Below are 13,256 nucleotides of genomic sequence, written 5' to 3' on the forward strand. Positions count from 1 at the left end.
ACCATCTGCTGCTGCTGTAGCATCGTCTGCTGCTGCTGTAGCACTGTCAGCTGCTGCTGCTGTTGTACCACCATCAGCTGCTGCTGCTGCTGTAGTACCGTCTGCTGCTGCTGTAGCATCGTCTGCTGCTGCTGTAGCACTGTCAGCTGCTGCTGCTGTTGTACCACCGTCAGCTGCTGCTGCTGCTGCACTGTCAGCTGCTGCTGCTGTAGCACCGTCAGCTGCTGCTGCTGCTGTACCACAGTCAGCTTCTGCTGCTGCTGTAGTACCATAAGCTGCTGCTGTAGCATCGTCTGCTGCTGCTGTAGCACTGTCAGCTGCTGCTGCTGTTGTACCACCGTCAGCTGCTGCTGCTACTGTAGCATCGTCTGCTGCTGCTGTAGCATCGTCTGCTGCTGCTGTAGCATTGTCTGCTGCTGCTGTAGCACTGTCAGCTGCTGCTGCTGTTGTACCACCGTCAGCTGCTGCTGCTGTAGTACCGTCTGCTGCTGCTGTAGTACCGTCTGCTGCTGCTGTAGCACCGTCTGCTGCTGCTGTAGCATCGTCTGCTGCTGCTGTAGCACTGTCAGCTGCTGCTGCTGCTGTAGCACCGTTGTTGGTGTGGCTTATTGAGAATACCAAGAAACAATTAACCCCAGAGGATTTGCCACCCAGGATAACCCAAAAAAGTCAGTGTCATCGAAGACTGTCTAACTTATTTCCATTGGGGTCCTTAATCTTGTCTCCCAGGATGCAACCCACACCAGTCGACTAACATCCAGGTGAACAGGGAAAAATGCCTGGAACTAGTGCTCATATTGGTGAATTTAAAGCCAGCAAAGGTTGGTTTGAGAGATTTAAGAATCGTAGTGGCATACACAGTGTGATAAGGCCTGTTCTGGAAGAAAATGCCAAACAGGACCTACAGTACTCAGGAGGAAAAGGCACTCCCAGGACACAGAGTCTCATCAGTCATTGCTGCATCTTCAATAAAGGTAAGTGTCATTTATTCTTCATTTAGTAGAGTAGTACATGCACAATATATATTGTGCATGTACTACTCTACTATTGTGCATGTATCCTTCTCTTCGTGTGTAGGAAAATGTATATTTCATGTGGTAAAAATTTTTTTTTCATACTTTTGGGTGTCTTGCACGGATTAATTTGATTTCCATTATTTCTTATGGGGAAAATTCATTCACATACCGATCATTTCGCATAACAATGAGCCCTCTTGCACGGATTAAAGTCGCTATGCGGGGGTCCACTGTATATGGAATAGGTGGTAAGTTATTAAATGCTGTAAAGAGTTTTTATGAGGATAGTGAGGCTCAGGTTAGGGTGTGTAGAAGAGAGGGAGAATACTTCCCGGTAAAAGTAGGTCTTAGATAGGGATGTGTAATGTCACCATGGTTGTTTAATATATTTATAGATGGGGTTGTAAAAGAAGTAAATGCTAGGGTGTTCGGGAGAGGGGTGGGATTAAATTATGGGGAATCAAATTCAAAATGGGAATTGACACAGTTACTTTTTGCTGATGATACTGTGCTCATGGGAGATCCTAAAGAAAAATTGCAAAGGTTAGTGGATGAGTTTGGGAATGTGTGTAAAGGTAGAAAGTTGAAAGTGAACATAGAAAAGAGTAAGGTGATGAGGGTATCAAATGATTTAGATAAAGAAAAATTGGATATCAACTTGGGGAGGAGGAGTATGGAAGAAGTGAATGTTTTCAGATACTTGGGAGTTGACGTGTCGGCGGATGGATTTATGAAGGATGAGGTTAATCATAGAATTGATGAGGGAAAAAAAGTGAGTGGTGCGTTGAGGTATATGTGCAGTCAACAAACGCTATCTATGGAGGCAAAGAAGGGAATGTATGAAAGTATAGTGGTACCAACACTCTTATATGGATGTGAAGCTTGGGTGGTAAATGCAGCAGCGAGGAGACGGTTGGAGGCAGTGGAGATGTCCTGTCTAAGGGCAATGTGTGGTGTAAATATTATGCAGAAAATTCAGAGTGTGGAAATTAGGAGAAGGTGTGGAGTTAATAAAAGCATTAGTCAGAGGGCAGAAGAGGGGTTGTTGAGGTGGTTTGGTCATTTAGAAAGAATGGATCAAAGTAGAATGACATGGAAAGCATATAAATCTATAGGGGAAGGAAGGAGGGGTAGGGGTCGTCCTCGAAAGGGTTGGAGAGAGGATGTAAAGGAGGTTTTGTGGGCGAGGGGCTTGGACTTCCAGCAAGCATGCGTGAGCATGTTAGATAGGAGTGAATGGAGGCGAATGATACTTGGGACCTGACGATCTGTTGGAGTGTGAGCAGGGTAATATTTAGTGAAGGGATTCAGGGAAACCGGTTATTTTCATATAGTCGGACTTGAGTCCTGGAACTGGGAAGTACGGTGCCTGCACTTTAGAGGAGGGGTTTGGGATATTGGCAGTTTGGAGGGATATGTTGTGTATCTTTATACGTATATGCTTCTAAACTGTTGTATTCTGAGCACCTCTGCAAAAACAGTGATAATGTGTGAGTGTGGTGAAAGTGTTGAATGATGATGAAAGCATTTTCTTTTTGGGGATTTTCTTTCTTTTTTGGGTCACCCTGCCTCGGTGGGAGACGGCCAACTTGTTGAAGAAAAAAAAAAATTCTTCATCCTCCATTGATGAGCTTCTACACCTCAACGTCAGTTTTAACCGCAGCTTCTCATTCTGTACCTCAAACCTCAGGCAGGCATTCTCAGAAGTGTGTGCCATGGTGGTCTCCTGTTTGTGATCGGGCAGTACATTTGAAATGCACTGCGTGGGGCAGGAAGCGGTACAATAGAACCACAGGGAGACATCTTGATTTTAAGCAGAAGTGACCGGTTGCTCTCTGTGTCATCCGTGACGCTAACCGCACTTGCTGGCAACATTATGTTTCCACCATCACCTCGACTTCCTCTATGAGTGCAGTCTGGAAAAAAGTACAAAAACTGAGTGGTAAATACTCTCCTGACCCGGCTCCTGTTCTGCAGGTTGCCAGTGTTGATATAGCAAACCCTCTTGACATTGCCATTGAAATTGGCACTCATCTGGTCCGTATTTCTCAGGGGCTCCATCTATGCCCCTCGTTTCTTTCCTCAAAGTCTGCCAACGAGTTAGCACCCTTAGACTTTCCTTCTTTCCAAGAAGACTCTTATAATGTGCCTTTTACACTTCTGGAACTGGAGGCAACACTCTCAGCTTGCTGATCATTGGCAGCTGGGCTTCACAACATTCATATTTGGATGTTACAGCATTTACATCAGTTAGCCCTTGCAGTCCTCTTACACCTCTTCAATCTAATTTGGTCACAAGGAGTTCTTCCTCAGCTGTGGAAATCTGCCATTGTTCTCCCTTTCTGCAAACCGGGTACTACGGGACATGATGCCTCCCACTATTGTCCCATTGCCCTTACTAGTGCAGTTTGCAAAGTGATGGAACGTCTTGTAAATCGACGTTTAACCCTTTGAGGGTTTCGGACGTACTAGTACGGCTTACGACCCAGGGTTTTTGACGTACTAGTACGCCTAAATTCTAGCGCCCTCAAATCTAGTGGGAGAAAGCTGGTAGGCCTTCATATGAAAGAATGGGTCTATGTGGTCAGTGTGCACAGTCTAAAAAAAATCCTGGAGCACACAGTGCATAATGAGAAAAAAAAAAACTTTGACCATTTTTTTGGAATAAAACAGCGAATTTACACTGTATTTTCGTATGGTATTTATTGTTGTATTCTAGTTTTCTTGCTCTCATTTTATAGAATGGAAGACATATTACAGAAATTGAGATGATTTTGACTGGTTTTACAATGAAAGGTACCTTGAAATTGAGCTCAAAGTAGCAGAAATGTTCGATTTTTACCAAATTTCAAAAGTAAACAAATCGTGCCAAGCGTGCAATACACGTCAACTGGTGAGTGTAATATTCTTTCACAAGTGCACCAATAATATTTATACCATTTTTTACACTAATGCAGTAGTCTGCATAACAGTAAATCTTATATTTTTTGTGAGAATAAAAATTCAAAGTGGAAAGCAAAAGAATATAAGAGGGGCCTTGAGACGTGACTAATGACCAGAGGAAATGTCATTTTAGTGCCATGAATTTCTTTCTTGTTTATTCTGGACCCTATTCGGAAATTGGCATCTTTTGAAATTTGTGTGAAATTGGCAAAATTGCTAAATTCTGACCACTGTACTGGATAGTTGAATTTCATAAATGGGTGGTTTCTTGCACCCATTCGATAGAAAAAATGGAGTTCTAGCGAAATATTCATGTTTTTTGTCGACTAGTACAGTGGAATTGGCCAAAAATGGGGCTCAAAGTGGGCAAAATCGCCGATGCGTAAACATCGCCGAGACCGCTAACTTTGCGAGAGCATAATTCCATAAGTTTTCCATCAAATTTCAAACTTTTGGTGTCCTTATGATCGGGAAAAGATTCTCTATCTTTTCATAAGAGAAAATAATTTTTTTTTTTTTTTAAATTTGGCCGACCCTGAGAACGAGTTTCGGAGAGGGCCTGTCGACCCTCAAAGGGTTAATGGGGTATTTAGAGACACGCAACAGTCTCTCCACTTGTCAATATGGCTTTCCTAAGGGCCATTCTACCATAGACCCCTTACTACGCTTGGATACATATATTCGTAATGCCTTTGCGAATAACAACTCAATTATTGCCATATTGTTTGACTTTGAGAAGACATATGACACAACTTGGAGGTACAATATTTTGGCCCAAGCCCACTCCTTAGGCTTCTGAGGCAATCTACCATCCATCCTTAAGAACTTTTTAACTAACAGACATTTCCGTGCTCAGGTTAATAACGTGCTCTCCCCGGACTTTGTCCAAGCTGAAGGTGTCCCCCAGGGATGTGTTCTGAGCACAACACTTTTTCTCCTTGCTATAAATGATTTGGCATCTAGTCTTCCCTCCAATATTTGGTCATCACTCTATGTTGACGACTTCGCTATTGCTTGTGCAGGCGCTGACTGTCACCTCATTACATTTTCTCTTCAGCATGCAGTCGACCGTGTTTCCAACTGGGCCACCACGCATGGGTTTAAATTTTCCAGTACCAAAACTCACCAAATTACTTTCTCGAAACGCTCTGTCATCTCCGATCATCCTTTGCACCTCTATGGCTCCCGTATCCCTGAACGTGATACAGTCAGGTTTCTAGGCCTTCTCTTTGACCGTAGGTTATCCTGGAAACTTCACATTACCTCTCTGAAGGAAACTTGTCACAGCCGGCTGAACCTTCTTAAAACCCTTGCTCATCTTTCATGGAGCTGATCGTCAAACTCTCCTTTGCCTACATTCAGCCCTCATTTTGTCGAAACTCAATTATGGTGACCAGATATATTCAATGGCCTCTCCTGCTACTCTCTCTAGCCTTAACCCCATCCATCACCAAGGATTACGTTTATGCCTTGGTGCTTTTCGCTCGTCTCCTGTTGAGAGCCTCTATGCAGAAGCGAATGTTCCATCCTTGTCCAATCCCCGTGATGCCCATTGCCTTCGTTACTATGTAAGCTCTCATAATCGCAATCCTTCCATTTACAGAATGGTTACAGATATTAGTAGACATTCTTTATTTGTTCACCACCCCTGTTTGCTCCATCCCTTCTCTCTTCGCCTACATTCGCTCTGGTCTTCCCATCAGTTACCATATTTCTATGTTCATGTAGCATCTCATTTTTTCCTGCCCCCCTGGGAAGTTCCAGCTGTTCGAGTCTGTTCTTTCTCACTCCCTTACTCGAAAGCCCAACTGCCTACGGTAGCTTCCCGTTCTCTTTTTCTTGACCATTTCCACTCTCATTCTCATGCCATCGCAGTGTACACAGATGGCTCTAAGTCTACTGACGGCATAGGATTCGCAGCAGTGTTTCCGGACAGCGTCGTACAAGGGCATTTACTATCTTTGGCTAGCATTTTTACTGCTGAATTGTATGCCATTCTTGCAGCACTTATCCGTATTGCATCTATGCCTGTGTCATTATTTGTGGTTGTCTCAGACTCCCTTATTTCTTTACAGGCTATATGAAAATTTGATACACCTCACCCCCTAGTTCTCCATATCCAACTTTGGCTACTCCGTATCTCTACCAAGCATAAAGATATTGTTTTTTGTTGGGTCCCTGGTCATGTTGATGTATAGGGCAATGAACAGGCAGACAATGCTGCTCGGTCAGCAGCACATGACCTACCAGTTTCATATAGAGGTGTTCCATTTACAGACTATTTTGCTGTAATAGCTACCCACCTTCACACCCGTTGGCAACAATGTTGGTCTAATCTACTCGGTAACAAACTTCATTCTATTAAACCAAGTATAGGTTATGGCCGTCTTCTTGTCATCAGTGTCGAGGTTGGGAGACTACTCTCTCCTGCCTTCGCATTGGCCACACTCGTCTTACTCATGGGTATCTCATGGAGAGGCACCATGTTCCTCTCTGTGAGAAGTGTCAGGTTCCAGTATTGGTTGGCCACATCGAGCACCCAAAATTTAACTCCAAAATCGTCTCCTCTCTACTCTCTCTTTACCTTCCCTTCTTGCTGATGGACCCTCCTTTAATCCTGACTCTCTCATTGACTTCTTGACAATAACTAATTTACTCCACAAACTCGGATGATACCTTTTGCACTCCCCTCAGCCCTTTCTACCTCAATCTCTTGCTACCCTCTGTCCCTGCACTATCCACTGCCCCGCTGTTCTCTGTAACCTACTAATCATCCCTCTCCCTTTTGCCACCTGATACTCTCACTTCCTTCCTGCCCTGCAAAGCTGTATAGCTCTTGTGGTTTAGCGCTTCTTTTTTATTACAATAATAATGTATACAGTGGACCCCCGCCATACGATGACATCGCGTTACGTTAAATCCGCTATATGATACATTTTAAAGCAAAAATTTTGCCTTGCCTCACAATAAAAAACTCGCCAAATGTGATTCCTCCCAAACCTGCTCATCCAGCCTGAGTGTCTCAGCTGCCCTGCCGTCATTGTTTACAAGCCAGGGTGGCCGGTTGCATGCATTCATTCGATACATTTTGTATTATTCCATTGTTTACAGTGCTTGTAACTGCTAAATAAGCCACCATGGGCCCAAAGAAAGCTTCTAGTGCCAACCCTGTGGTAAAAAGGGTGAGAAATACTGTTGTACCACAGTCAGGTGCTGCTGCACCACAGTCAGCTGTTGCTGCACCACGGTCAGCTGTTGCTGCACCACGGTCAGCTGTTGCTGCACCACAGCTGCTGCTGCACCACTGTCAGCTGCTGCTGCACCACTGTCAGCTGTTGCTGCACCACTGTCAGCTGTTGCTGCACCACCATCAGCTGCTGCTGCACCACTGTCAGCTGTTGCTGCACCACGGTCAGCTGCTGCTGCACCACAGTCAGCTGTTGCTGAACCACTGTCAGCTGCTGCTGAACCACTGTCAGCTGTTGCTGCAACACGGTCACCTGCTACTGCACCACTGTCAGGTGTTGCTGCACCACAGTCAGGTGTTGCTGCACCACGGTCAGCTGTTGCCGCACTAGTCACCTGCTGCTGCACCACCGTCAGCTGTTGCTGCACCACTGTCAGCTGTTGCTGCACCACGGTCAGCTGCTGCTGCACCAGAGTCAGCTGTTGCTGAACCACTGTCAGCTGCTGCTGCACCACAGTCAGCTGTTGCTGAACCACAGTCAGCTGCTTCTGCACCAGAGTCAGCTGTTGCTGCACCACAGTCAGCTGTTGCTGCACCACTGTCAGCTGTTGCTGCACCACTGTCAGCTGCTGCTGCACCACTGTCAGCTGTTTCTGACCAACATGACTCGTCCCGAACCTGTCCGTCCAGCCTGAGCGCCTACGCTTCCCTGCCGTCATTGTTTACAACCCAGGGTGGCCGGTTGCATGCATACATTCGATACATTTTGTATTATTCCATTGTTTATAGTGCTTGTAACTGCTAAATAAGCCACTATGGGCCCAAATAAAGCTTCTAGTGCCAACTCTGTGGTAAAAAGGGTGAGAAATACTATTGTACCATGGTCAGCTGCTGCTGCACCACTGTCAGCTGTTGCTCCACCACCGTCAGCTGTACTACTCGAAGATGTGGAGTGTGTTGTTGGTGTGGCTTAACGGGAAACAATTACCGAGAAACGATTAACCCCAGAGGGTTAGCCACCCAGGATAACCCAAGAAAGCCAGTGCATCATCGAGGACTGTCTAACTTATTTCCACTGGATGGGCCTTAATCTTGTCCCCCAGGATGCGACCCACAACAGTTAGCTAACACCCAGGTGAACAGGAAAAAATGCCTGGAACTAGTGCTCATATTGGTGAATTTAAGGCCAGCAAAGGTTGGTTTGAGAGATTTAAGAATTGTAGTGGCATACACAGTGTGATAAAGCATGGTGAAGCTGAAAAATTCCAACCCCAACAAGTGTTCAATTGTGACGTAACAGGCCTGTTCTGGAAGAAAATGCCAAACAGGACCTACATTACTCAGGAGGAAAAGGCACTCCCAGGACACAAGCCTGTGAAAGACAGGCTAACTCTCATGTTTTGTTGTAATGCAAGTGGGGATTGCAAGAAAAACAGTGTCTCATCACTCATCAATACTCTTCAATAAAGGTAAGTGTCATTTTAACATTAATTTATGTAGTTATTGTGCATGTCTTATTGTTTTCTTTGTAGGGAAATGTATATTTCATGAAAAAAATTTTTTTTTTTTTAATACTTTTGGCTGTCTGGAATGGATTAATTGGATTTCCATTATTTCTTATGGGGAAAATTAACTCAGCTAACGATGAGCTCTCAGGAACGGATTAATATCGTTAGGCGAGGGTCCACTGTTTAGAGAAGCTTTATAAGGGAGATGACTGTAATCAAATGAAGGATTTAATGAGATGATCTGGACATGAATTGACAATGTGTGGTGTGGTGGCATAAGGTAACTGGTCAGTAATCCCAGACCAGACCAGGCCAGACCACAGTCCAAGACCAGTCACTACACTGAATTCTGAAGGTACACATGAACGATGTGTACAGTAAGTACCAGTGGATGTTGACAGTGTTCATTTATTGTATACATGGTACAACAGTCAAACTGTTGCTGACAGTGGATGCTGACACAGCGGATATGTGAGCCAGTGAGTTACCAGCAGTAACAGCAGCCTGGATGAGCAGAGAAGCCTGGTCCAGGACCAGGCTCGGGGAATAGGACAACTATCAATACTCATCAAATTAATAATCTAAGATGAAAGTAATGATGATAGGCCTCACTTGCTTTGAAAATCTTTGGCCAAGTTTTTCTCATTTCTGTTTGGATATTCAATTTTCAGCAGAGTTGTGAATCAATCAGTCAATCATTTGTTATATCTGTCTGGTCAACTCCCACCATGGTAGGCTGAAAACAAGCACACACACACACACACACCTAGAAGTGGCCAGTGAAGAGGCAGGGCCAGGGGCTGTGACTCGACCCCCGCAACCTCAACTAGGTGAGTACATACAAAAAAAAAAAATTATCATTCACTCCATAACTGTCTTCTGTCTTTCCAAAAGTGTGTTGACATCACAATTCAGATGACACTCTGAACTGTGATGTCCTTGCCCATCCTTCACATAATTACTGTATGTGCAACATAAGCCATTAACAACCTACTTTGAGAAGGTATTTCGAGGTGTCATCGTTCTCTTCTCGGGGCACTTTCTCAAAGCGTATGTCTCCTGGCTTCACTTTATTAACCACCTCGTAGAGTTCTCTGATACTGTTGCCTGGAATATCTGCCAGACTCTTCTTCAGTGTGTCTCCCATTAATATTTCAATAACTTCCCAAGTTCTCTGTGAAGAAAGTGTTTACAATTAAAGATCTATGTTGCTTCATATATGATCAATATGATCAACACAAAACACTTTACAAACTCACAAAGATGTCCAGCTAACTTCTTCATCAGCAGCAGATAAAAAAAATAAACAGTTTGTCTTGCATATACAGGTGATCAAGAAGATATTTTTGACTTAACTGTTGGTAATAATATATTTATTATTTTTATTATCACACTGGCCGATTCCCACCAAGGCAGGGTGGCCCGAAAAAGAAAAACCTTCACCATCATTCACTCCATCACTGTCTTGCCAGAAGGGTGCTTTACACTACAGTTTTTAAACTGCAACATTAACACCCCTCCTTCAGAGTGCAGGCACTGTACTTCCCATCTCCAGGACTCAAGTCCGGCCTGCCGGTTTCCCTGAATCCCTTCATAAATGTTACTTTGCTCACACTCCAACAGCACGTCAAGTATTAAAAACCATTTGTCTCCATTCACTCCTATCAAACACGCTCACGCATGCCTGCTGGAAGTCCAAGCCCCTCGCACACAAAACCTCCCTTACCCCCTCCCTCCAACCCTTCCTAGGCCGACCCCTACCCCGCCTTCCTTCCACTACAGACTGATACACTCTTGAAGTCATTCTGTTTCGCTCCATTCTCTCTACATGTCCGAACCACCTCAACAACCCTTCCTCAGCCCTCTGGACAACAGTTTTGGTAATCCCGCACCTCCTCCTAACTTCCAAACTACGAATTCTCTGCATTATATTCACACCACACATTGCCCTCAGACATGACATCTCCACTGCCTCCAGCCTTCTCCTCGCTGCAACATTCATCACCCACGCTTCACACCCATATAAGAGCGTTGGTAAAACTATACTCTCATACATTCCCCTCTTTGCCTCCAAGGACAAAGTTCTTTGTCTCCACAGACTCCTAAGTGCACCACTCACTCTTTTTCCCTCATCAATTCTATGATTCACCTCATCTTTCATAGACCCATCCGCTGACACGTCCACTCCCAAATATCTGAATACGTTCACCTCCTCCATACTCTCTCCCTCCAATCTGATATTCAATCTTTCATCACCTAATCTTTTTATCCTCATAACCTTACTCTTTCCTGTATTCACCTTTAATTTTCTTCTTTTGCACACCCTACCAAATTCATCCACCAATCTCTGCAACTTCTCTTCAGAATCTCCCAAGAGCACAGTGTCATCAGCAAAGAGCAGCTGTGACAACTCCCACTTTGTGTGTGATTCTTTATCTTTTAACTCCACGCCTCTTGCCAAGACCCTCGCATTTACTTCTCTTACAACCCCATCTATAAATATATTAAACAACCACGGTGACATCACACATCCTTGTCTAAGGCCTACTTTTACTGGGAAAAAATTTCCCTCTTTCCTACATACTCTAACTTGAGCCTCACTATCCTCGTAAAAACTCTTCACTGCTTTCAGTAACCTACCTCCTACACCATACACTTGCAACATCTGCCACATTGCCCCCCTATCCACCCTGTCATACGCCTTTTCCAAATCCATAAATGCCACAAAGACCTCTTTAGCCTTATCTAAATACTGTTCACTTATATGTTTCACTGTAAACACCTGGTCCACACACCCCCTACCTTTCCTAAAGCCTCCTTGTTCATCTGCTATCCTATTCTCCGTCTTACTCTTAATTCTTTCAATTATAACTCTACCATACACTTTACCAGGTACACTCAACAGACTTATCCCCCTATAATTTTTGCACTCTCTTTTATCCCCTTTGCCTTTATACAAAGGAACTATGCATGCTCTCTGCCAATCCCTAGGTACCTTACCCTCTTCCATACATTTATTAAATAATTGCACCAACCACTCCAAAACTATATCCCCACCTGCTTTTAACATTTCTATCTTTATCCCATCAATCCCGGCTGCCTTACCCCCTTTCATTTTACCTACTGCCTCACGAACTTCCCCCACACTCACAACTGGCTCTTCCTCACTCCTACAAGATGTTATTCCTCCTTGCCCTATACACGAAATCACAGCTTCCCTATCTTCATCAACATTTAACAATTCCTCAAAATATTCCCTCCATCTTCCCAATACCTCTAACTCTCCATTTAATAACTCTCCTCTCCTATTTTTAACTGACAAATCCATTTGTTCTCTAGGCTTTCTTAACTTGTTAATCTCACTCCAAAACTTTTTCTTATTTTCAACAAAATTTGTTGATAACATCTCACCCACTCTCTCATTTGCTCTCTTTTTACATTGCTTCACCACTCTCTTAACCTCTCTCTTTTTCTCCATATACTCTTCCCTCCTTGCATCACTTCTACTTTGTAAAAACTTCTCATATGCTAACTTTTTCTCCCTTACTACTCTCTTTACATCATCATTCCACCAATCGCTCCTCTTCCCTCCTGCACCCACTTTCCTGTAACCACAAACTTCTGCTGAACACTCTAACACTACATTTTTAAACCTACCCCATACCTCTTCGACCCCATTGCCTATGCTCTCATTAGCCCATCTATCCTCCAATAGCTGTTTATATCTTACCCTAACTGCCTCCTCTTTTAGTTTATAAACCTTCACCTCTCTCTTCCCTGATGCTTCTATTCTCCTTGTATCCCATCTACCTTTTACTCTCAGTGTAGCTACAACTAGAAAGTGATCTGATATATCTGTGGCCCCTCTATAAACATGTACATCCTGAAGTCTACTCAACAGTCTTTTATCTACCAATACATAATCCAACAAACTACTGTCATTTCGCCCTACATCATATCGTGTATACTTATTTATCCTCTTTTTCTTAAAATATGTATTACCTATAACTAAACCCCTTTCTATACAAAGTTCAATCAAAGGGCTCCCATTATCATTTACACCTGGCACCCCAAACTTACCTACCACACCCTCTCTAAAAGTTTCTCCTACTTTAGCATTCAGGTCCCCTACCACAATTACTCTCTCACTTGGTTCAAAGGCTCCTATACATTCACTTAACATCTCCCAAAATCTCTCTCTCTCCTCTGCATTCCTCTCTTCTCCAGGTGCATACACGCTTATTATAACCCACTTCTCGCATCCAACCTTTACTTTAATCCACATAATTCTTGAATTTACAAGAGCTATTTAGAAAAAGGAGAAAAACCTAGATGTATGTATATATATATATGCATGTGCGTGTCTGTGAAGTGTGACCAAAGTGTAAGTAGGAGTAATAATATAATGTATCACAAATTATGTACACTGATGGATCTCAGCAGGAGTCCGCTAGCAGGGCTGCACTTGTTCTTCTCACTTTCCCAGTTAACAACGATAGGAACTTTGTTGAGTTAGTCATAAGAATTAACAACTGTGTGTCTACACTGTAAATTTAAGTGTTTGTCATCCTAATGACACTAAAGTTAACTTTTGACACTGAG

At 43.6% G+C, this 13,256-nt stretch overlaps 1 protein-coding gene across 2 annotated transcripts in view; it reads right to left on the reverse strand.

The window, feature by feature from the left end:
* Positions 1–13,256, reverse strand: part of LOC128697043 (endoribonuclease Dicer) — a 110,155-nt gene that overhangs the window by 20,392 nt on the left and 76,507 nt on the right. For both annotated transcript variants that reach the window (XM_070095265.1, XM_070095264.1), the window contains one exon: positions 9,649–9,828. In XM_070095265.1, coding sequence (XP_069951366.1) covers positions 9,649–9,828 — 180 coding nt within the window. The remainder of the gene's footprint in view (positions 1–9,648; positions 9,829–13,256) is intronic.

This window comes from Cherax quadricarinatus, chromosome 49, assembly GCF_038502225.1.
Source record: "Cherax quadricarinatus isolate ZL_2023a chromosome 49, ASM3850222v1, whole genome shotgun sequence".
Taxonomy (NCBI): domain Eukaryota; kingdom Metazoa; phylum Arthropoda; class Malacostraca; order Decapoda; family Parastacidae; genus Cherax; species Cherax quadricarinatus.